The 25,944-nt window shown below is 48.9% G+C and overlaps 1 protein-coding gene across 4 annotated transcripts in view; it reads right to left on the bottom strand.

Annotated features, from left to right (window-relative positions):
- LOC140394997 (uncharacterized) overlaps positions 1 to 25,944 on the bottom strand; it is a 403,426-nt gene that overhangs the window by 124,097 nt on the left and 253,385 nt on the right. For all 4 annotated transcript variants that reach the window (XM_072482288.1, XM_072482301.1, XM_072482311.1 and 1 more), the window contains one exon: positions 7,170 to 7,253. In XM_072482288.1, coding sequence (XP_072338389.1) covers positions 7,170 to 7,253 — 84 coding nt within the window. The remainder of the gene's footprint in view (positions 1 to 7,169; positions 7,254 to 25,944) is intronic.

Here is a 25,944-nt window from a genome sequence, read left to right as displayed (position 1 = left end):
GCTGGACATCCTAAATAGTGCCCCTATCTGCCGTGCGCCTGACCCGGCCCACCCGCCCAAAAACAGCCCCAACCTGGATGAGGAACCCCCTGACCTCCGATCGGCCCATCCCCGAATATGGAGGCTGCGGACTGAGTCCACAGCCGCCACACGAGTATCCCGATCAGCAGAACCACATTAGATCCACGCCATCGGGACTTCAGCCGGTCGATGGCGGAGAATAGCGGGGCGGGCCTCCAGCAATGGCTGTAGATTGGGGATACGCAACGCGACGTACTTCCAGGATACGCCACTTTTCGGGGGCTGGAGAATCATGGACCCGTCGCTGGTCCCGATTCCATGCGCGAAAATAGATTCCCCGCCCCAGCACTGGACGTGATTTCGGCGTTGGGGTGCGGAGAATCCAGCCCTATATCTTTTAAGTTACCAAAACAGCATGAAGCTATGATCAATGATTTTTTTACTGGAACAGATATTTAAAATGAAAATAGAGAGGCAGGACAAAACACTTCTGTTCTCTGTCTGAGTCCACCGCGGCCAAATGTGAAAGCGAAGCCAAAAAACAGCTCACAGAGCCACAGCCCAGCTCCACCCACACAATGATATCAATGAAGCCATGTGATAAGACAAAAAACTTTCGTAAAGAGACACTCACATGACATCACACACCCGGCCATCCCCACACCTGCAACCCGTTCCGCGATACATACTTCCCTGCCGCACTACTGGGTGCGGGCTGTGGTTTGGCAGTGACAGCGGGTCTGGTCTATGGGATGGACGATGATGAAAACCCGCTCTGGGCTGAGATCTGATGCCCCACATTGTTTGACAATGTCTGACTCTTGTCTTTCCACCGTCCACCTGGATGATCCCCGCATGCGAGCTGGCCATTCCATCACACTGTCGCATCGATTCCCTGGGGTGCTGGAGGTGGGGACGTTTGACGATGGGGGTGGGATGGAGTTGGGACACGGGAGCGGTGAGCACTGGCTGAACTGCGGTCCCGCCCCCAATGTCGGCCCATCCCTTGTCCCAAAGCGCCCTCCGGACCAGCACACCCCTCACATCCTTCTGACAGAGCACCGAGGCAGGTTGTAACAGTGTGCAATGTGGAAATATATGTACAGATACGTGCCCTAGCACCTATCACTAAACTGTGCCCTGCACCCATGTCAACTTAACTGGTGTCTACTTTTCTGGCCTTACAGGCCCTAACGCCATGCCTAGGTGGATCCCTAGGCAGTACATCAGGAGTGAGGTGGCCTTGTGAGATTCCTGCCCTGTGACCTGGGTCCCATTTGGCCGCCGTCTTCTGGGCAATCGGGACTGGATGGGCGCGGCTGCTGCTTGGTTGTTCTAGGTGGCGTGGTGCTGCCCCGTTTTGCCCGCTGCCCACCAGATGTGCCAGGGACAGGGGAGCGCGGAGTCCAAGGTGCTGCTATGTGGGAGTCACACGCACGGGCCCTATCACCTCCTCCTCCATCGAGGTGCCCCTGGGCTATGCCATGGGATGGGGGTGCAAGCGGAGCGATCATCTGAGGCCCCCACAGCAACTGGCCAGTATTGGAGGCTGGCTGCTGTCTCAACCAGGGTCCGCAAGCTCGTGGTCATGGTGCACAGGGAGTGGGCCACTTCCACCTGGGACTGCACCACATGACACTGTAACTGTGCCACCGCCTTGTCGGTCAGTGCCACACCACCAGTGACTGCGCCATCTCCCTCAGGGCCACCTCCATCTGTGTCTGCGCCATTTTGGCCAGTGCCTGGGTAATGCCGCCAACGCTCTCAGCCATGGCCCACTGTGACTGGGCCACGCTCAGGAGCACCACTGCAATGACTAGCTGGCTCTGGCACATGGCTGCCTGTGATTGGGCAGCCCTGTCTAGGGCCTTGGCCACTGCCTACACAGAATGCCCCAGGCCTTGGACATGCTGATCCAGAACCGCAACTCTCGCCTCCAAGGTCTCCACTGTAGACGCCACACATGCGGTGTTGGCCTTGGTGGCACACATGGTTGGAACCACCTCCTGCATGCGTTTGGACTCCTCCAGTGGATGCTCGCCGACAATCCCTCATGTAGTCCCTGGCTCTGCGACTGCATCTCCACTATCGATAGGACTGTCCGCTTTAGAAGCCTGACGTCCGTCTGGATGGCAGCGAGTTCCTGGGATCGGCCCGCTCTCCGACCGTCCGCCCTCTCGGGAGTTCCTACCTCCACCTGCTGTGCCGAAGCGTGCGGGTAGCGTGCAGCAGACAGTGTCCCAGACGTCATCCGAGGTGAGTGTCTCTGGGATGGTGGAGAGTGTTGGAGACAGCTGTGATGGGAAGTCCGTGTCATCATCGGACTTTAGCACCGGGGGGTCTTGGGTCTCGGATCTATGGCTCGGTTCCGTGTCGGTGTCCTCATCGCTGCTCGGCACCTGGGTCTCTGAGTGAGGGCGGGGGACACTAAAAGGAGCCACCCATTCACCAGCAGTCCCTGCAAGACACGAGACAAGACGCATGATTCGACCGCGGGCCGGGAAGGGGGGTTGGGGTGGAGCGGGTGGTGTGGGGGTGAGGATTGTGTGGAGGTGAGGGTGGTGTGGTGGTGAGGGTGGTGTGGGGGTGAGGGTGGTATGGGGGTTGTGTGTGGGTGAGGGTGGTGTGGAGGTGGTGTAGGGGTGAGGATGGTGTAGGGGTGAGGGTGGTGTGGGGGTGAGAGTGGTGTGGGGGTGAGAGTGGTGTGGGGGTGAGAGTGGTGTGGGGGTGAGAGTGGTGTGGGGGTGGTGTAGGGGTGAGGGTGGTGTGGGGGTGAGGGTGGTGTGGGGGTGAGGGTGGTGTAGGGGTGAGGGTGGAATGGAGGTGAGGGTGGTGTGGAGGTGGTGTAGGGGTGAGGGTGGAATGTAGGTGAGGGTGGTGTGGAGCTGGTGTAGGGGTGAGGGTGGTGTGGGGGTGAGGGTGGTGTGGGTGTGGTGGTGGTGTAGGGGTGAGGGTGGTGTGGGGCTGAGAGTGGTGTGGGGTTGAGGGTGGTGTGGAGGTGGTGTAGGGGTGGTGTGGGGGTGAGGGTGGTGTGGGGGTGGTGTAGGGGTGAGGGTGGTGTGGGGGTGAGGGTGGTGTGGAGGTGGTGTAGGGGTGAGGGTGGAGTGGAGGTGAGGGTGGTGTGGAGGTGGTGTAGGGGTGAGGGTGGTGTGGGTGTGGTGGTGGTGTAGGGGTGAGGGTGGTGTGGGTGTGAGAGTGGTGTGGGGGTGAGGGTGGTGTGGAGGTGGTGTAGGGGTGAGGGTGGTGTGGGGGTGAGGGTGGTGTGGAGGTGGTGTAGGGGCGAGGGTGGTGCGGGGGTGAGGGTGTGGTGGTGGTGTAAGGTGAGGGTGGTGTGGGGGTGAGTGTGGTGTGGGGGTGAGGGTGGTGTGGGTGTGGAGGTGGTGTAGGGGTGAGGGTGGTGTAGGGGTGAGGGTGGTATGGGGGTGAGAGTGGTGTGGAGGTGGTGTAGGGGTGAGGGTGGTGTGGGGGTGAGAGTGGTGTGGGGGTGAAAGTGGCATGGGGGTGAGGGTGGAATGGAGGTGAGGTGGGTATAGAGGTGGTGCAGGGGTGAGAGTGGAGCGGGGATGAGAGCGGTGTGGGTATGGAGGTGGTGTAGGGGTGAGGGAGGTGTGGGCATGGAAGTGGTGTGAGTGTGAGGGTGGTGTGGGGGTGAGAGTGGTGTGGGGGTGAGGGTGGTGTGGAGGTGGTGTAGGGGTGAGGGTGGTGTAGGGGTGAGGGTGGTGTGGGGGTGAGGGTGGTGCGTGGGTGAGAGTTGTGTGGGTATGGAGGTGGTGAGGGAGTGAGGGTGATGTGGGGGTGAGGGTGGTGTGGAGCTGGTGTAGGGGTGAGGGTGGTGTAGGGGTGAGAGTGATGTGGGGGTGAAAGTGGCGTGGGTGTGAGAGTGGTGTGAGTGTGAGGGTGGTGTGGGGTTGAGGGTGGTGTGGGGGTGATGGTGGTGTGGGGTTGAGGGTGGTGCGTGGGTGAGAGTTGTGTGGGTATGGAGGTGGTGTAGGGGTGAGAGTGGTGTGGGCATGGAGGTGGTGTAGGGGTTGAGGGTGGTGTGGGGGTGAGGGTGGTGTGGGGGTGAGGGTGGTGTGGGGGTGAGGGTGGTGTACGGGTGAGGGTGGTGTAGGGGTGAGGGTGGTGTGGGGGTGAGGGTGGTGTCGGGGTGAGGGTGGTGTGGGAGTGCGGTTGGTGTGGGGGTGAGGGTGGTGTGGGGGTGAGGGTGGTGTGGGTATGGAGGTGGTGTAGGGGTGAGAGTGGTGTGGGTATGGAGGTGGTGTAGGGGTGAGAGTGGTGTGGGTATGGAGGTGGTGTAGGGGTGAGGGAGGTGAGGGTATAGAGGTGGTCTCGGGGTGAGAGTAGTTTGGAGGTGGTGTAGGAGTGAGGGTGGTGTGGGGGTGAGGGTGGTGTGGGGGTGAGGGTGGTGTGGGGGTGAGGGTGGTGTGGGGGTGAGGGTGGTGTGGGTATGGAGGTGGTGTAGGGGTGAGAGTGGTGTGGGTATGGAGGTGGTGTAGGGGTGAGGGAGGTGAGGGTATAGAGGTGGTCTCGGGGTGAGAGTAGTTTGGAGGTGGTGTAGGAGTGAGGGTGGTGTGGGGGTGAGGGTGGTGTGGGGGTGAGGTTGGTGTGGGGGTGAGGGTGGTGTGGGAGTGCGGTTGGTGTGGGGGTGAGCGTGGTGTGGGGGTGAGGGTGGTGTGGGAGTGAGGGTGGTGTGGGGGTGAGGGTGGTGTGGGGGTGAGGGTGGTGTGAGGGTGAGGGTGGTGTGGGTATGGAGGTGGTGTAGGGGTGAGGGTGGTGTGGGGGTGAGGTTGGTGTGGGTATGGAGGTGGTGTAGGGGTGAGGGTGGTATGGGGGAGATTGAGGGTGATGTGAGGGTGGTGTGGGGTGAGAGTGGTGTGGGGTGATGTAGGGGTGAGGGTGGTGTAGGGGTGAGGGTGGTGGGGTGAGGGTGATGTGGGGGTGAGGGTGGTGTGGGGGTGGTGTGGGGGTGGTGTGGGGGTAAGGGTGGTGTGGGGGAGATTGAGGGTGGTGTGGGGGTAAGGGTGGTGTGGGGGTGAGGGTTGTGTGGGGGTGGTGTGGGGGTAAGGGTGGTGTGGGGGAGATTGAGGGTGATGTGAGGGGGGTGTGGGGTGAGAGTGGTGTGGGGGTGGTGTAGGGGTGAGGGTGGTGTAGGGGTGAGGGTGGTGTGGGGGTGAGGGTGGTGTGGGGGTGAGGGTGGTGTGGGAGTGAGGGTGGTGTAGGGGTGAGGGTGGTGTAGGGGTGAGGGTGGTGTGGGGGTGAGGGTGGTGTGGGGCTGAGGGTGGTGTGGGAGTGAGGGTGGTGTGGGGGTGAGGGTGGTGTGGGGGTGAGGGTGGTGTGGGAGTGAGGGTGGTGTGGGGGTGAGGGTGGTGTGGGGGTGAGGGTGGTGTGGGAGTGAGGGTGGTGTGGGGGTGAGGGTGGTGTGGGGGTGAGGGTGGTGTGGGAGTGAGGGTGGTGTGGGGGTGAGGTTGGTGTGGGGGTGAGGGTGGTGTGGGAGTGAGGGTGGTGTGGGGGTGAGGTTGGTGTGGGGGTGAGGGTGGTGTGGGAGTGAGGGTGGTGTGGGGGTGAGGGTGGTGTGGGGGTGAGGGTGGTGTGGGAGTGAGGGTGGTGTGGGGGTGAGGGTGGTGTGGGGGTGAGGGTGGTGTGGGAGGGTGGTGTGGGGGTGAGGGTGGTGTGGGGGTGAGGGTGTTGTGGGAGTGAGGGTGGTGTGGGTGTGAGGGTGGTGTGGGGGTGAGGGTGGTGTGGGAGTGAGGGTGGTGTGGGGGTGAGGGTGGTGTGGGGGTGAGGGTGGTGTGGGGGTGAGGGTGTTGTGGGAGTGAGGGTGCATACACACCCTAGCCACCCTGAGGATGTCATGCAGTTTTTTCCGGCAATGCTGGCTGACATGATATGCAGACACACACATAATGATATAGACAGGCACAGACAAGCAGCTAATGGACACAGAGAACAGGACATGTCCAATAAGCAGGCAGGACACTCAGGGGTGGGATCTGACTATAAAAGACACAAGGCACTCACACTCCGCCTCTTTCCACTGATGAACATCTACAGAGTGAGTCAGGGTGTATGTACAGTATCACACCTGCACCACGTGGCTAAGAGCTAGTCTGGTTCAGTCAGACAGAGTAACCACACTTAAGTTAGCAGAGAGTCGAACTCACAGAGAACTGTGCTAACTGTGCTATTAGTTCAATAAACCTGATTGAACTAACTTCAAGGTCTGGAGTATCTTTCTGATCTAAGCTGCATCCAGTTGCAGCCAGTGTTAGACCAGTGTACCTAACACGACACTGGCTGCTCCGGACAGTGTTAGTAACGATGCTTACAATCTCGGACTCCAGCGCCTAAACATGGCGAATGGCGGTGGCTGGCAGCCTCCTTCCTGGGCAGGGGTACAGGGTCACCCATCTCTCCTCCACGGCGTCCAGCAGGGTCTCGAGCTCCACATCTGTAAAACGCGGTGCCAATCTATTAGCTGTTATCTTGTTGGCTGGGATGGTGTGTGTGGGGAGTGAAGTGTGTATATGTGGCTGCAGCTTGTCGGCCTCCTGAGTGTCAATCGCGAATCTGGCACATCCCACACTGTTTCTCATTGGAATTGATTGTGTTCCATGTGGCACTGGTGCGAGCCCCTTACTAGTCTTTGAATCGGTCTAGGTGCGGTGCCAGTTTTGTTGTCGTAGAACTCCACTAATCCTGCTCCGCGACTCAGAAACGGAGAATCCCGGCAACAATTTTTTGAGCAAGGGTTCCATTCTTGAATCTTCCCATCCAGTAGTAACACCAACTCGAGAAAGACAGAAAGCTATCAGAGCTGCTAGACAAAGCAAGATTGCTATCTCTTTCAGAGTCCAGAGCTACTGATGTTGAAGCTGCCAACATTAAGTTCAACTCCTGTGAACACTGTTCACGCATCAGGAAAATCACCTGCAAAGCAGCAACAACTACAGTTCTCATGAAGAGAATTGCAACTTGTCCAAAGAATGTTTCAGTGCACAGATATCCTGACCCTTCAACTACAAATACCCATAGGTCACTGATTACTTCCTAGTGGTGACTCTCTCCATGGTCGTCTTCATGAGGAATGGCTCCAGATTTGGGCAGTTCTGTGATTATCTGATACATTGAGAATGGCGAGGGGTACTTACTTTTTCTTCCTCTTGTTTCACCTCTAATGAGTGCAATGAAACGCTAACTGGCCAAGCCATAGTTGGATGTTGTTCTCTCGGTTTCTACATTGAAATACAGAAGGATATGATTATTTTTAGCAATGTTACAGATATTCGTCTAAAACGTTGCACCACACCACCTGTGTCATTGAAAATGGCAGAACAGTGAGACTCAGGCCATATTTATGCAAGAAGGAAGGAAAGGTGACTCTGAATCTGAGTTCCACAACTAACAAAGTGGATTTGCTTTTCATTGGACAAGAAATGTTAACTGTGAATAACCTTTTGTACATCCATTCATTCAATGATTATTGGGAGGAGCTTTGTCTAATGGATAGAATTACCTCATAATTGACACTGGACCCTTCATCATTTTGGAGATTTATCTCGAGTATCAAAGGGATTAATTGACTCGGGACATAGGTAACTACCTCCTTCAGGTTCCTGTTACATTATTATAAGTGATTCGGATTCTATCTGTCATTCAGAAATACTGAGGTTCACCAAAAGAATATGTTCAGCTTTGAAATGACCTGGTTATTAATGCCAGGGGGAGCAATGGAACACTGCCGATCTCTTTCTAAAATTGAGTCCGCCAACTCTTGCTGTTTCAAGTTTCTTTGTTTGATTGCATCTGCATTATGGGAGATCATGGGTGGGATTCTCCGACCTCCCCGCCGGGCTGGAGAATCGGCGGGGGGGGGGGGCGTGAATCCCGCCCGCTGCCCCAACTCCGGCTGCCGGATTCTCCGACGCCGGCTGCCGGATTCTCCAGTGCCGGTTTTTCGCCGGGGGCGGGAATCGCTTCGGTCGGGGGCCATTGGCAGTGGCCCCCCCCCAGGCGATCCTCCGCTCCGCGATGGGCCAAGTGGCCACCCGTTTTCGGCCAGTCACACCGGCGTACATCAAACAAGGTTCCTACCAGCTCTGTGGGCGGCTTGCAGTGTCCTCGGGGGGGGGGGGGGGGGGGGGGGGGGGTGGCCTGGCCTGTAATTGGGGCCCACTGTTCCGCAGTTGGGCCTGTGCCATGGAGACACTCTTTACCTCCGCGCTGGCTGCTGTAATGGTCCGCCATAGCCGACGCGGAGAAGAAACCCCCTGCGCATGCGCTGGGATCCGGGCAGAACACGCTGGCGCTCCCGCGCATGCGCCAACTCGGCGCCGGTTAGCGGGGTGCCAACCCCGCCGGCGCCGGCCTAGCCCCTGAAGGTGCAGAGGATTCACACCACTCCTCTGCGCCGGTACGGCCCGCCCCGCCGGTTAGGGGAGAATGCCGGCCTATGTTTCCAGGAAGGACCCTCTTAAGGACTCATTTGCTTTAAGGCTTGCCACCCCAGTGCCCACGGAGGGTGGGGGACACTCAGCTGCGGATGGGGGACCTTCTGCAGGGGTGCGCCACCATAGGAGGGTGGGTGGCGGCGCTGGATGGGCAAACAGGGAGCAACCACACGCAGCACCACCATGCCAACCTCTGGAGTGTGTGTACCTGTTTCGGGGGCATTCTTTGTCCCTGCACGTCTTCCCCACCGACCACCCATAACCCCCATTGACTGCCGAAGCCTCTAGCCGTGCGGCTGAAGGTTATTGCTAATAGGGAATTGACAATCATGGTTAAGTGAACATTCCCCACAATTCAATTGGATTCCCATGGGTGGGCAGGCCATGTAGCATGTGGGAGTCATTGCCTAGCATCCCAATCAGGCCTTGATGCCTAGAAACTGTGCCTGAACACTGAAGGGGGCAACACCACACATGCAGCAGCCAACATCTGATCACGCAGTGGATGGGACACAGCTCCGGGGTCATTCCCAAAGGGTGGGTGAGCTGCCTGGAGAGATGGGTCAATGATTCGGAGGTCGGTCCGTATTGAGGAAGAAAGTGACAGAGATATCATACTGGTTGTGCACAAGGGTGTTTAACATGTGTAACAATTCCACACTCTCCTGATGGTGCCGCTCCCCCTCCCCCACCCCACCTCAGTCCCTACCTACCCCCACCACCCCATCCCTCCTCCCCCATTGCGCTCAGTATCTTCGATTGGCCCTCTTAGCTCTACCACTAAGTCTTGGTGTGTCCCCTGGATGCACATCAGAGATGGAGGCAACCAGCTGCTTAACTTGTCCCATGGCATTCGATGCCCTGGCGGGCATCCTCTGGGGGTCTGGGGCAGGAGGGCCCCGGCTCACTTGTCAGCGGCACATGGACAGCCGTAATGCCCTGTCCCATGTGCTGGCTGCAAATGCAGCCTCATCTGACGGGTGGAATTCGGGGAGCAGGTGGCCACCGTCGCCACTCCATGGGATGTGTCCCGGTTGGCACTCAGCGCCCCGTACTCCCGATCGGTGCCCAGAGGGCCAAAGGTTCACCTTGGGATGCAGGGGCAGCTGGTGTTAAGTAATTGGTTAAGAGACATTCCAATTAGCTGTTTCATTTATGTTAAGTATCCAATAATTGACACTGATATGTAAAGGGGCTTCAGGTGGCCTTTGTGTTGGGTGATGTGATGTTAGAGTTTTGTGCAGATTCTGTTGCAGTAAATTAAAGGTGTTTGAGGAAAAGGAGCAGTACCTTTGACTCTTCATACAACAGCAGCTAAACGTCTAACAAATGGTAGCAGAGGATGATTGCTGTGCAAATGTAAAGGGTTGAAAGATACAACTTTTCCAGACCAAACCAAGGAGTGAGTGAGAAGAAAACCCCCCAAAGATATATGGCTTAACCTAGGATAAAGATGGCTGGATATGACTACCCCCCCCTCCCCCTTATTTTCTGAAAGGGGATCATACGACCAATGGAGAAGTGCAGTAGTTATGTGGACTAAGGTAACTGCCTTGGGAAAGAGAAAACAAGGTATGGCATTGGCTCTTTCTCTACCATATGACAGTAAAATCCGGAGCAAAGTATTTTTTCAGCTGGAATTGGAAGAGTTAGACTCAGAAGAAGGTCTGCGGACTCTATTACGTTATGTGGATAAGATTTATAAGAAGGATGACTTGTTAAGTGCGTATGAAGCATGGTCGAATTTTGATAGGTTCTGGAAAATAGAGGATTTCACCATTGAAGACTATATAATGGAATTTGGCAGACTATATAAAAGGCTGCAGAAACACAACCTGGAATTCCCACAGTCTGTGTTGGCCTTTAAATTACTTGACTGTGCTAGAGTGAGCAACATGGATAGGCTCCTTGTTTTGACAGGAGTTTAGTTTGCGGATAAGGATACCTTATTTGATCAGATGACAGAAACTTTAAAAAAGTTTCTGGGGAAACATTAGATTCCGATGGGTCTGATGACCCAAATAGGTCAGTCTGCAATAAAGCAGAATATGGAAGATACACTACTAACAGGATGGCAAAATCGCACGGCTATAAACAGGTTCCAAGACCATAGAAGGAGATCGGGACTTGGAAATTATGAAGACAGAAACCCAGTTAGAACCTACAATAGGAAGATGAACCCCAGAAATGCACGGGGCATGATAAATCAATGTTTTCGATATGACTCTCAATACCATTATGCTTTCAACTGTCCAACACGTTATAATAGAGTGTTTGAAGCGACACATGACACGGAAGAGTCAGGAAAGGGAAAAGATAGTGACCAGAAAGAAGGCATTGTCCTATTAACAAGCAGTTTTACACCGGGAATGAGGGTGTTGGTTGCAGAATCGTTCAATTGTGCTGTATTGGACAGTGGCTGCACATCTACTGTGTGTGGAATCGGCTGGTTAAAATGTTATCTGGAATCCTTGAATGCTGAAATTCGGAACAAGGTTAAGGAATTTGAAAGTTCCACAAGTTTCAGGTTTGGGGATGATAATACTATGAAGTCGCTGAAAAGAGTGGTGATTCCTTGCAATATTGCCGCAGTGAATCATTTCATTAGCACGGATGTTGTATCAAGTGAGGATGAGATACCTTTGCTTCTGAGCAGGCCGTCGATGAAGAAAGCACACATGAAACTGGATATGGAACAGGATAAGGCAACAGTTTTTGGAAAGACGGTGGATTTACAATTTACAGTCGGGACACAATTGCATTCCATTACTGACAAATTATATTTCAAGTACAGTTGTTAAGGATGTGTTAATGGCAGTTGAAAATGGGACTTTAGCTGATAAAAGCTTGTTGTATTAAAATTGCATAGGCAATTTGCGCATCTGTCTCAGAGGCTGAAAAATGTATTAAAGGATGTAGGGGTAAGGGATGAAGACTATACTAAGCTAATAGAACAGGTTTGTGATCGCTGTGAAGTTTGTAGGAAGTACAGAAGGACACCAACATGATCAATAGTAACCCTACCTTTGGCCAGGGATTTTAACGACATTGTGGCCATGGACCTTAATATCTGGGATAAAGCCAATAATATATTTATTTTGCATTTTGTAGATTTAGCAACCAGGTTTAGTCAATCAACGATTGTACCAAGTAAAGAAAAGAGAGTAATTCTGGATCAAATCATGGAAAAATTGATAGGGACAGGAATGGGCCCACTGGCAAAATTCCTTACGGACAATGGGGGAGAATTTGCTAATGATGAGTTCAAGGGTATGTGTGAAAAAGTGAATATCAGAGTTCTGAATACAGCTGCAGAAAGCCCATTTAGTAATGGTGTGTGAAAGAAACCATGCGGTAATAGATGACATGCTCCAAAATATTTTGGCAGATAGACCAAACTGCAAGCTAAATTCAGCTTTAGCATGGGCGGTACAGGCAAAGAATTCATTGCAGATGATTGGGGGCTATAGTCCCTATCAATTAGTGTTTGGTAGAAATCCTAAAATTCCGTCCATTTTGGATGACCAGCCTTCAGCTTGGGAAGGGACTACAATTAGCTCTGCCTTTGCTGAGCATTTAAATGCATTACATAGCAATAGAACAGCTTTTTTGGAAGCAGAGGTCGCTGAAAGAATTCGCAGAGCTTTGAGGCACAATGTACGGCCACAAATACCGTTTTTCAGCAAGGAGACATTGTATACTATAAGAGAGACAATTTTAATGAATAGAAAGACCCAGGGAAAATCACAGGCATAGATGGCAAAACAATTATTTTGCAACATGGCAATCAAACTGTTAGAGTACATTCATCAAGGATAATGCGTACAGATTACAAATTTTCAAATTTAGACAGAGGAGACAGACATGACGAGGAACCAAGGTCATCTGGTACGCACGTGTTACTGAACTGTGAGGACCAGTTAACTGATATAGACAGGGTTTCTGTAGAGGAACACAACACTTCTGATGATTTAGAACTGGCCATTTTTCCGAAAGGACAACTGCCAAAAGTTAGTTCAAAAGTAACATACTTGCCTGAAGGGTCTAGTAAATGGCAGTATGCAACTGTTATTAGTAGAGCAGGGAAGGCCACTTGAAAGTATAAACATTGGTTGAATGCACAGCATTCAGGGGAGGGAGTCAAGACAATGGATTGGGAACACGCAGTTCAAAAATGGAGGGCACAGACATGCAGTGCCAGTTCAGATAGTACATCGGATAGTGAACAGGCCGTCATGAAAGGTCGCGAACTATTGAAAAGACATCCCACTGCAGAAGGGAAAGATCAAGCAGTAGCAGTACAGAACGAGATACCAGGCGGGAGAGGGGACGTAGTTTATCAAGGCATCAGAACATGAGTAAGACTACAAATACTAATAGGAGTAGAAGCCCACATGCACATGAGATTTTGGGGGCTTCCAATAAGTTAGATGAAAAATTTATCAAAAATGCCAAACAGCAAGAACTGCATAGTTGGAGTGAATTTGGGGTATACACGGAAGTACCGGATAGGGGACAAAAAGCTCTATCCCACAGATGGATTTGCATGGAAAAGGTTCTTTCAGATGAACCTATAAGGCAAAGGCCAGGTTTGTGACGAGGTGATTTGAAAAAAAACTTAGAATATCAGGATTTAAGGGTAGATTCACCTACGGCAGGAAATGTTATTTTAAAGATCCTCTTGGCTCTATTAGCCACAAAGGCATGGGAATGCAAATCTATCGATATAAAAGCTGCCTTCTTGCAGGGGCATCAGCTCCAGAGAGACATTTTTCTCCGTCCTCCTAAAGAGGCAGCGAACACAGAAGGGGTACTCTGGAAGTTGAACAAATGTGTATATGGATTAAATGATGCGTCTAGAGTCTGGTATTTTTCGGTAAGGTCAGTTTTGTTAAAGTTAGGCTGTTGCCAGTTGAAAGCAGATGCGGCACTGGCACTACAAAGGAAATCTTTTTGGCATCTTTTATGATGGATGTCGATGATTTTTTGTGGGTGGGACTAGTGATTTCAAAGCTATTGTAATCTCTGGTTTGAGGAAAGAATTCAGGTTTGCAAGTCAGACTTCCAGTGCATTCAAATATATTGGACTAGACATCAGACAGACTAAGTTAGGGGCAACTTTACGTCAGCAATCTTATTTGGAAAGCATCAGCCCAATAGCAATTAGCCTTGGCCGGGTTTCACAAAAAGACACAATGGTTTTTGTCATGTGAGAGTACCTTTAAGAAATGGATGTTTCAGCAATGAACCTTTAAGACATGGAGCTGATCTTATTATTGAAGTGATTTCAGAGGGGGGGGGGGGGGGGGGGGAGCTGAGCTCACTTCTGCTTTGTGAGTTTCAGTTTGAGAAGGCAGTCTGTGTGTTTTGCTGTGAGCTACATGAAGAAACACAGAGCTGGTCTGTTGATTTCTGCAATCCAAAGACTATAAATATATTGAATGTAACCTAATGTGCTCCTATTTCTGAAGGTTTGAAGTCTTTTGGATGTTTAAAGGAACAGTTTGAAGGATTATTTAGTGTTGTAGTCTTTTGGGGTTATCTTTGAAGTAATGGGTGTTAAGATATTCAATGTTTGTTTTAAAAAGGTTAGCTTGAGTTCATAGAATAAACATTGTTTCATTTTAAAAACCACTTGTCCATTTCTGCAGTATCACACCTGGAGAGTACGCCGTGTGCTTCCCACACCACAATCTATTAAAAGTTGTGGGTTGATTGAACTTCATGAAACACTTTGGGGTTCTGTAAACCAATTGGGGGCTCGAGGGGGATAAAAGTCTATCGATTGGATTGTCTTAATGAACTTAAAGACAGTGAGGCGTGAGCATATTGTGGTTGCTTTTCAGGTGTGGTATTTTAGTTTAAGTGGGGAGTGTGTTTTGGACAATGGCTCTTTCAGAGGCTCAGGAGTTTTTGGGGGTGGGCACGGTAACACGCAATACCTTATGGACAGAGACTAAAAGCGGACTGTTAGATTTGGCAAAAGCATTGCAGTTAACATTGCATGGCAAGATGCGAAAAGATGAGGTTTGAAAGGTTGGAAAGTCCAGCTGAGCATTTAAATTTGCCTAAGATACATTCTGACTCATTAGAAATGGCAAAGCTCCAGTTGCAGATTAAGCAATTTGAAAATGAAAAAGAATGAAAGCAGCTTGAATATGCAATGAGAGAAAAAGAAAAGGAGAGAGAAGAAAGAAACAAAGAAAGAGATAGAGATAGAACAGTACAGCACAGAATAGAGAGGAAAAAGAAAAGGAGAGAGAAGAAAGAAACAAAGAAAGAAATAGAGAGGAAAGGGAAAAAGAGAGAGAGTTTGAACTTCATAAAATGGCTACGAAACATGAAAATCAGTTAAAATTGGCAGACGCAAAGGGAAACATACAGTTGGATGAGATTGATGAGGATAGTGAGACAGAGCGTCGAAGATGTGGGGATCTATTTAAATATGTCCAAGCATTGCCAAGGTTTGACGAGAAGGAGGTAGAAGCCTTTTTCATTTCATTTGAGAAGGTAGCTAAACAAATGAAATGGCCACAGGACATGGGTATTACTGATTCAAACAAAGCTGGTAGGTAGAGCTAGTGAAGTGTTTGCATTAGTACCGGAGGAGGTATCTGGAACGTATGAGGAAGTGAAAAAATCCATCCTAGGTGCTTCTGAGCTAGTGCTTACAGACAAAGGTTTAGAAATTTAAGGAAATAATTTGGTCAAACATACATGGAGTTTGAAAGGCTCAAACAGAGTAATTTTGATAGGTGGATAAGGGCTTTGAAAATAGACCAAACGAATGAAGCTCTCAGAGAACTTATACTTTTGGAGGAGTTTAAAAATTCAATTCCTGATGTAGTGAGAACTCATGTGGAAGAGTAGAGGGTTAAAACTGCGAGATTAGCAGCAGAAATAGCAGATGATTATGAATTAGTTCATAAATCAAGGCTTGGTTTCCAATATCAGTTACAGCCGGTGAGGGATAGAAACTGTGGACATGAGAAATACTCAAGTGGTAAAGGTAAAGGTGATTTGATGGGAGATAATAAAGAAAGTGTACCTCAGATTAAAAAAGAAATCCAGGAGAGTGGAAGAGAAATGAAAAGTTTCAAATGTTTTCACTGTAATAAACTAGGCCATGTAAAGTCACAGTGTTGGTGGTTGAAGAAAAGCACTGGGAAGGCTGATGTGGTGAAACAGGATAAGACAGTGGGGTTTGTTAGAGTGGTGAAGGAAAGCCCAAGGGAAGCAAAGGAGGTGCAAAAGATTGTACAGCCTGTTCAAGAAGTAATTGATAAGAAGGTCCAAATGTCTTTAAAGAATTTACTTGTGTGGGTAACGTTTACTCATGTGTTTCAGGAGGAGCAGGTAAAGAAGTCACAATTTTAAGAGGTACAGGAGCTAGTCAATCTTTAATGGTAAGAGATGAGGAATTATGTAGTCTGGGAAGAATGTTGCCAGAAAAGGTGGAAATATGTGGAATTCAGGGTGAGAGGAGTAGCGTTCCATTATATAAAGTAAGGTTGGAAAGTCCAGTGAAGAGTGGTGAATTGGTAGTAGGAGTAATAGATAAACTATCTTGTCCAGGAATACAGTTTATCTTGGGTAATGATATAACTGAATCGCAGGTGGGAGTGATGCCTACTGTGGATGATAAGCCAGTGGAAAATCAGACAACTGAAGTGTTGAAGGACGAATATCCTGGGATTTGTCCAGATTGTGTAGTAACAAGGTTGCAAAGTCACAGGTTAAGACAAGAGGAGAAATCAAAGAGTGAAGATGAAGTGGAAGTGCAATTATCAGGAACGAATTTTGATCAAATAGTTGAAAAAGAACAAGAACAGGTGGAGGATGAGGTCGATATTTTTAGTTCAGGAAAATTGGTGGAGTTACAACAGAAAGATGTAGAAATAAAACGGATATATCAGAAAGCATATACGGAAAAGGAATCTGAAAGTATACCAAAGTGTTATTACCATAAAAGTGATGTCTTGATGAGAAAATGGAGACCTGTACATATGCAGGCGGATGAAAAGTGGGCAGAAGTTCATCAAGTAGTATTGCCGGTAGGGTATGGAAAGGAAGTGTTGCGAGTGGCACATGAGGTACCAGTGGGAGGTCATTTGGGGATAAGGAAAACTCAAGCTAAAATCCAGAAACATTTTTATTGGCCTGGACTATATGAAGATGTAGTTAAATTTTGTCAATCATGTCACACATGTCAAGTGATAGGGAAATCTCAAGCAGTGATAAAACCAGTGCCCTTAAGACCATAAGACATAGGAGTGGAAGTAAGGCCATTCGGCCCATCGAGTCCACTCCACCATTCAATCATGGCTGATTTCAACTCCATTTACCCGCTCTCTCTCCATAGCCCTTAATTCCTCGAGAAATCAAGAGTTTATCAACTTCTGTCTTAAAGACACTCAACGCCCCGGCCTCCACCGCCCTCTGTGGCAATGAATTCCTCAGACCCACCACTCTCTGGCTGAAGAAATCTCTCCTCATCTCTGTTCTAAAGTGACTCCCTTTTATTCTAAGGCTGTGCCCCTGGGTCCTAGTCTCCCCTGCTAATGGACACAACTTCACTACGTCCACCCTATCTAAGCCATTCATTATCTTGTAAGTTTCTATTAGATCTCCCCTCAACCTCCTAAGCTCCAATGAATATAATCCCAGGATCCTCAGACGTTCATCGTATGTTAGGCCTACCATTCCTGGGATCATCTGTGTGAATTTCCGCTGGACCCGCTCCAGTGCCAGTATGTCCTTCCTGAGGTGTGGGGCCCAAAATTGCGCACAGTATTCTAAATGGGGCCTAACTGATGCTTTATAAAGCTTCAGAAGTACATCCCTGCTTTTATATTCCAAGCCTCTTGAGATAAATGACAACATTGCATTTGCTTTCTTAATTACGGACTCAACCTGCAAGTTTACCTTTAGAGAATCCTGGACTAGGACTCCCAAGTCCCTTTGCATTTCAGCATTATGAATTTTGTCACCGTTTAGAAAATAGTCCATGCCTCTATTCTTTTTTCCAAAGTGCAAGACCTCGCACTTGCCCACGTTGAATTTCATCAGCCATTTCTTGGACCACTCTCCTAAACTGTCTAAATCTTTCTGCAGCCTCCCCACCTCCTCCATACTACCTGCCCCTCCACCTATCTTTGTATCATCGGCAAACTTAGCCAGAATGCCCCCAGTCCCGTCATCTAGATTGTTAATATATAAAGAGAACAGCTGTGGCCCCAACACTGAACCCTTAATACCCATTCCAGCATTTGAGCAACCTTTTACAAAGGTCCTAATTGATTGTGTGGGACCGCTTCCTAAAACAAAAAGTGGGAATCAATATCTTTTGACTATAATGGGGGACTTTAACTTTGCAAATATTGACTGGAAACGCTATAGTTCGAGTACTTTAGATGGGTCTGTTTTTGTCCAATGTGTGCAGGAGGGTTTCCTGACACAGTATGTAGATAGGCCAACGAGAGGCGAGGCCATATTGGATTTGGTACTGGGTAATGAACCAGGACAGGTGGTAGATTTGGAGGTAGGTGAGCACTTTGGTGATCATGACCATAATTCCATTACGTTTACTTTAGTGATGGAAAGGGATAGGTATATACCGCAGGGCAAGAGGGAAAGGCAATTATGATGCGATGAGGCAAGACTTAGGATGCATCGGATGGAGAGGAAAACTGCAGGGGATGGGCACAATGGAAATGTGGAGCTTGTTCAAGGAACAGCTACTGCGTGTCCTTCATAAGTATGTACCTGTCAGGCAGGGAGGAAGTGGTCGAGCAAGGGAACCGTCAAGAGGAAGAAGGAGGCTTATGTAAAGATGAGACATGAAGGTTCAGTACGGGTGCCCGAGAGTTACAAATTAGCTAGGAAGGACCTAAAGAGAGAGCTAAGAAGAGCCAGGAGGGGACATGAGAAGTCTTTGGCAGGGAGGATCAAGGATAACCCTAAAGCTTTCTGTAGATATGTCAGGAATAAATGACTGACTAGGGTAAGAGTAGGGCCAGTCAAGAACAGTAGTTGGAAGTTGTGCTCGGAGTCCGAGGAGATAGGAGAGGTGCTAAATGCATATTTTACGTCAGTATTCACGCAGGAAAAAGACAATGTTGTCGAGGAGAATACGGAGATTCAGGCCACTAGACTAGAAGGGCTTGAGGTTCATAAGTAGGAGGTGTTAGCAATTCTGGAAAATGTGAAAATAGATAACTCCCCTGGGCTGGATGGGATTTATCCTAGGATTCTCTGGGAAGCTAGGGAGGCGATTGCTGAGCCTTTGGCTTTGATCTTTAAGTCATCTTTGTCTACAGGAACAGTGCCAGAAGACTGGAGGAGAGCAAATGTTGTCCCCTTGTTCAAGAAGAGGAGTAGAGACAACCCCGGTATCTATAGATCCGTGAGCCTCACTTCTGTTGTGGGCAAAATCTTGGAGAGGTTTATAAGAGATAGGATGTATAATCATCTGGAAAGGAATAATTTGATTAGTGATAGTCAACACGGTTTTGTGAAGGGTAGGTCATGCATCACAAACCTTATTGAGTTCTTTGAGAAGGTGACCAAACAGGTGGATGAGGGTAAAGCAGTTGATGTGGTGTATATGGATGTCAGTAAAGCGTTTGATAAGGTTCCCCACGGTAGGCTACTGCAGAAAATACGGAGGCATGGGATTCAGGGTGATTTAGCAGTTTGGATCAGAAATTGGCTAGCTGGAAGAAGACAAAGGGTGGTGGTTGATGGGAAATGTTCAGACTGGAGTCCAGTTACTAGTGGTGTACCACAAGGATCTGTTTTGGGGCCACTGCTGTTTGTCATTTTTATAAATGACCTGGAGGAGGGCGTAGAAGGATAGGTGAGTAAATTTGCAGATGACACTAAAGTCGGTGGAGTGGTGGACAGTGCGGAAGGATGTTACAAGTTACAGAGGGACATAGATAAACTGCATCGCTGGGCTGAGAGGTGGCAAATGGAGTTTAATGCAGAAAAGTGTGAGGTGATTCATTTTGGAAGGAATAACAGGAAGACTGAGTACTGGGCTAATGGTAAGATTCTTGGCAATGTGGATGAGCAGAGAGATCTTGGTGTCCATGTACATAGATCCCTGAAAGTTGCCACCCAGGTTAAGAGGGTTGTTAAGAAGGTGTACGGTGTGTTAGCTTTGGTCGAGGGATTGAGTTTCGGAGCCATGAGGTCATGTTGCAGTTGTACAAAGCTCTGGTGCGGCCGCATTTGGAGTATTGCGTGCAATTCTGGTCGCCGCATTATAGGAAGGATGTGGAAGCATTGGAAAGGGTGCAGAGGAGATTTACCAGAATGTTGCCTGGTATGGAGGGAAGATCCTATGAGGAAAGGCTGAGGGACTGGAGGCTGTTTTCGTTAGAGAGAAGAAGGTTAAAAGGTGACTTAATTGAGGCATACAAGATGAGCAGAGGATTGGATAGGGTGGATAGTGAGAGCCTTTTTCCTTGGATGGTGATGTCTAGCATGAGAGGACATAGCTTTAAATTGAGGGGATATAGATATAGGACAGATGTCAGAGGTAGGTTCTTTACTCAGAGAGTAGTAAGGGCGTGAAATGCCCTGCCTGCAACAGTAGTGGACTCGCCAACACTAAGGGCATTCAAATGGTCATTGGATAGATATATGGACGATAAGGGAATAGTGTAGATGGGCTTTAGAGTGGTTTCACAGGTCGGCGCAACATCGAGGGCCGAAGGGCCTGTACTGCGCTTTAATTTTCTATGTTCTATGTTCTGTGTTCTATAATGGATGTGTCTACTAGGTTTCCAGAGGCCATTCCAATGTGTAATATTACAGCTAAAAAGATTGTGGAGGAGTTATTTAAATTCTTTACTAGATATGGACTACCCACAGAAATTCAATCGGATCAAGGATCAAATTTTACCTCAAAATTATTCAAAGAAGTTATGGATAGCTTAGGAATAAAACAATTTAAATCAACTGCGTACCATCCAGAATTGCAGGGAGCATTAGTAAGGTGGCATCAGACATTAAAGACAATGTTGAGGGCTCATTGTCAAGATTGGATAAATAAATTCCATTCGTACTGTTTGCAATTAGCTATGCACCTAATGAGTCAACCAAATTTAGTCCTTTTGAATACATTTTTGGTCATGAGGTAAGAGGACCATTTAAATTGATTAAAGATAAATTGGTGGGTGAGAAATCGGAAATTACACTATTGGATTACGTGTCAAATTTTAGGGAACGATTAAATAGAGCAGGTGAATTGGCTAGACAACATTTGAAAATTGTACAAAATGTGATGAAACGGGTAGCAGACAAGAAATCCAAAGTTCGTAGTCTTGCCAGGGGAGATAAAGTTTTAGTGTTGTTACCAGTGGTAGGCCTTTAAAAGCTAGGTTTTGTGGACCTTATCAGATTGAAAGGAAATTAAGTGAGGTGAATTATGTGGTAAAAACACCAGATAGAAGGAAGATTCACCAAGTGTGTCATGTGAATATGCTTAAAAGGTACTTTGAAAGGGAAGGAGAGAAAAAGGAGGTTTTAATGATTCTAACTCAAAGTGACGAACCAAATCCAGATGACTGTGAATTTGACATACCTCAAATTAAATTGGAAAATGAGGATGTTCTTAAAAATTGGGATGAATTGTTAAGTTACCTCCTAGATGAAAAACAAACTGACTTGAAAGAGTTATTGATATCACATGGGCAAGTTTTTGGAGATAAATTGGGAAGTACTAAAATGGCTATACATGATGTAGATGTGGGAAATGCTGTTCCTATCAAACAACATCCATATAGACTTAATCCTTTAAAATTGGCACAGGTTCACAACGAGATTGAGAGTATGCTTACAAATGGCATAATTGAAGTGGGTTGCAGCCAATGGAGCTCACCCATAGTGATGGTACCTAAACCAGACGGTACCCAACAGTTGTGTGTGGATGATAGAAAGGTGAATGCAGTTACAAGAACGGACTCTTATCCTATCCCACGTTTGGAGGATTGCATTGAGAAAGTGGGACAATCCGCTTTTATTTCCAAATTGGATTTACTTAAAGGTTACTGGCAGATACCTTTATCCGAAAGGGCGAAGAAGATTTCAGCTTATGTGACTCCAGATGGTATATACCAATTCAAAGTTATGCCATTTAGCATGAAAAACGCCCCAGCCACACTTCAACAGTTAACTAATACAGTTGTTTCAGGATTACCCAATTGTGCGGTATGCAGCGACGATCTGGTAATTTTCAGCCAGACATGGAAAGAACATTTAAAACATCTTATGGAGTTATTCGATCGACTTCAGGAGGCAGGTTGGTGATAAACCTAGCCAAAAGTGAATTTGGAAAAGTCCAAGTCACTTTCCTTGGCCATACAATCGGACAGGGTCGATTGGTCCCACGGGATGTGAAAACAAAAGGTATTGAGGAGTTTCCGACACCCTTGGGACAACGGGAAAAATTTGATTTCTTGGCATGAGTGGATTTGATCGAACATTTGTGCAAGAGTTTTGTAGCGTGATTGCTCCAATAATGGTCTTGCTGAAGAAACGTTTAAAAAATTTCAGTGAACAGCGGAGTTTTAACATGTATTTGACTGCCTGAAAGCTGTGGTAACCGATGCTCCTGTACTGGCGAATTGCAAGGGACTCTGTGATCAGATTGAACTGAAGTATCTAACTTTAAAGAGAAATGCCGAGGTGTAGAGGAATGGATGGATCGTGCAGAGACTTTCTTGTTCAAAGAGACTGCCGATCGAGAAGGATTTCGGTTGGAGGAAGAAGAACGACAAAATAAAAAAATGGACAATATTTTATACCTGTTTGCATGTGGGTTTTTTTGAACCAGTAAAGTGTTTTTACTGTGTGCATTTCTTAATTGATGGTGCAAAGGTGAAAAATGAAACCATCTTGAAGTTGATGGTTTATTTTTTTTTCTTGAGGGAAGTTGTCATGTGACAGTACCTTTAAGAAATGGATGTTTAAGCAATGTACCTATAAGAAATGAAGCTGATCATATTACTGAAGTGATGTCAGAAGGTGGGGGGAGCTGAGCTCACTTCTGGGGAGAAATTCTCTGGAAACGGCGCGATGTCCGCCGACTGGCGCCCAAAACGGCGCCAATCAGACGGGCATCGCACCGCCCCAAAGGTGTGGAATGCTCCGCATCTTTGGGGGCCGAGCCCCAACATTGAGGGGCTAGGCCGATGCCAGAGGAGTTTCCGCCCCGCCAGCTGGCGGAAACGGCCTTCATTGCTCCGCCAGCTGGCGCGACAATGACATCTCCGGGCGGCGCATGCGCAGGAGCGTCAGCGGCCGCTGACAGTTTCCCACGCATGCGCAGTGGAGGGAGTCTCTTCCGCTTCCGCCATGGTGGAGACCGTGGCGGAGGCGGAAGGGAAAGAGTGCCCCCACGGCACAAGCCCGCCCGTGGATCGGTGGGCCCCGATCGCGGGCCAGGCCACCGGGGGGGCACCCCCCAGGGTCAGATCACCCCGCACCCCCCCCCAGGACCCGGAGCCCGCCCGCGCCACCTTGTCCCACCGGTAAGGTAGGTGATTTAATTTACGCCGGCGGGACGGGTCGGAGAATGTCGCCCCTGCTTTCTGAGTTTCAGTTTGAGAAGGCAGCTGGGCGTGTCTGTGTGTTTTGCTGTGAACGGCATGAAGAAACACAGAGCTGGTCTGTTGATTTCTGCAATCCAAAGACTATAAATATATTGAATGTAACCTAATGTGCTCCTATTTCTGAAGGTTTGAAGTCTTTTGGATGTTTAAAGGAACAGTTTGAAGGATTATTTATTGTTGTAGTCTTTTGGGTTATCTTTGAAGTAATGGGTGTTAAGGTAGTCAATGTTTGTTTTAAAAAGGTTAGCTTGAGTTCATAGAATAAACATTGTTTTGTTTTAAAACCCACTTGTCCATTTCTGCTCTATCACACCTGGAGAGTACGCCGTGTGTTTCCCTCACCACAATCTATTAAAAGTTGTGGGTCGGTTGAACTCCATGAAACACTTTGGGGTTCTGAAAAGCCATGGCCTGGTTTCTCAAAAAGACACAATGGTTTCAAGGATGGGAAAAGAGCAACTGCAAAATTTAATTGGGCAACTGAATTGGTTAGGTAGACAGACTAGACCGGACATGAGTTTTGATGTCTTAGAGCTGAGTATAAAAGTGAATGATCCCAAAGTGGAAGACATAATAAGAGCAAATAAAGCGTTGGTCAAACTAAAATTGCAGGAGTGTGTTTTGAGGTTCTCAGTTTTAGGTGACCTTAGGCACTTGAAACTTATAGTTTATAGTGATGCGTCCTATGCAAATTTATGTGATGGGGCTTCAAGTGCAGGAGGTTTTATAATTTTCCTTTTGAGGAACAATGGTAAATGTTGCCCTCTTGTGTGAGAAACAAAGAAAATAAGGAGAGTGGTCAAAAGCACTTTGGCTGCTGAGATGTTAAGCCTTGTAGAGGTGGTGGATATGGCCTTTTATATTTCTCAGATATTGACAGAAATTTTGGGATTAGGGGATTTGGGTAATATACCTATTGAATGTCATATTGACAATAAATCCCTGGGGGAAAATGTGTACTCTACAAAAAGTGTCAATGAAACAAGGTTAAGGATAGACATCGCAAGTTTGAAGCAGATGTTGGACAGAGGGGAAATAGCAAAACTTTAATGGGTTGACAGTAGCTATCAATTGTCAGACTGTTTGACAAAAAGGGGGGCTAGCTCACAGAAACTTTTGGATATTGTTATTGAAGAGCACCTGTTTCTGTGACTGTTTTTTTCTTCCAAAAAGGAAAAAAAAAGAAAGGGGGGAAATTGCGTGTGTGTTTTTGAGTTTCTTGTAATTTTGTTTTCACCTAATTATTTTTTTCTCCAAGGAAGGGGAGACTGTTGAATAATTGGTTAAGAGACATTCCAATTAGTTGTCTCATTTATGTTAAGTATCCAATAATTGACACTGATATGTAAAGGAGCTTCAGGTGGCCTTTGTGTCGGGTGATGTGATGTTAGAGTTTTGTGCAAAGTCTGTTGCAGTAAATTAAAGGTGTCTGTGGAAAAGGAGCAGAACCTTTGACTCTGAATGCAACAGCAGCTAAACATCCAACAGCTGGTTTGAGCCCCGGCTGCCCCTGCATCATCTGGCTTTGCCAGCTCTGGCGGTCCACTAATGCCTGCACCATGGTGTCGATGCCCTCAGCGATGCTCCTCAGTGACTGGGACAAGCTCCGCAGCGCCTCTGCCATTCCCATCTGAGAGCGGGACATGTCCCGCAGAACCTCATCAAGGACAGCCTGGTACTGGGTCAGGTCCCCCATCGAGTCAGCTGAGAGCCTCAACCTTGGCCGCCACCAACAACACGCCTTGGATACCTTCACTCATGCTGCCAATGTTGTGCACCAGGCTCTCCAGTGTGGTCACCATCCTAGCAGTGTTGGCCTCGGTGCCACGCATTGCTGGCGACATCACCTGTGCCCTTAGCGTCTGGGACTACTCCAATCGGCTATGATCCTGCTGGAGTGTCGTTGACATCTCCCGCTGAATGTCGCGTCATTCCCTCACGTCTCCATCAGCTCCAGGTAACCCTGTTCCACAGGCTCAGCATCTGGCTGGGACCCAGCTGGGTCCTGGGATCCAGCAGATCTTCGACTGCTGTCTCGCCTAAGGGTCCTGCCTCCACTTGATGTACATCAGCAACAGTGTGGTGCTTACAAGCCTGATCACTAACATTTCCCACCGAGGTGTGTGTATCTGCACTGGTGGAGGGTGGAGATGAGAGGTGACGCCTCGACTGTGCCTTCCTCGGAGCTCTCCTCAGAGCTGTTCTCCTGGGAATCAGGAGAGGGAGCCACCCGGGATGGACTGGTGCCGTCGACTGAAGGACCTGCGGGAGAATGGACATATGGTCACTGGGAGGGATGGGTCAGTCAGTAAGCACACACCCGCTGGTCTGGGCCATTTCCCGATGGTTGTGGGAGAGCTTTTCCTGAGGAGACACAGAGAGGGCATCGTTAGCCACACGCGTGGTTCACAGTGATGGGAGAGGAGGTGTGAAAGGAGGGTTGGGGGATTGAAGGGAGAGGGGGACGGAGGGAGGGTTGGGGTCTCATGCAGAGTTGGGGGGTGTGGACGCTCGCGTGGAGGCGGAAAGGTCTCGGTTGGGGGTGAGGGGGTGGCCTGGTGTTTAGTCACTGGTGCTGCCTGGTGTAGGTTGTTGACCTTTTTCCAGCAGTGGAGGTCATTCCTCCTGGTCACAGTCCCAGCGCTCACAGCCACAGCCACCTTGTCCCAGGCAGCACTGGCTGCCCTGTGGCTCACACTCCAGGACCCTTGGGGGAACAGGACATCTCTCCTGGCCTCCACTGTGTCTAGCAGCCTCCCCAGATCAGCACCCCGAATCCTGGGGCTGGTCTCCTGGGCGCTGTTATTGTGAGCTGGCTGGGGTTGGCTAAGCAAGTGCTGCTTAAGTGCTGCTCG

This window comes from Scyliorhinus torazame, chromosome 2, assembly GCF_047496885.1.
Source record: "Scyliorhinus torazame isolate Kashiwa2021f chromosome 2, sScyTor2.1, whole genome shotgun sequence".
NCBI lineage: Eukaryota > Metazoa > Chordata > Chondrichthyes > Carcharhiniformes > Scyliorhinidae > Scyliorhinus > Scyliorhinus torazame.
This window is presented reverse-complemented; position numbering and strand designations above follow the sequence as displayed.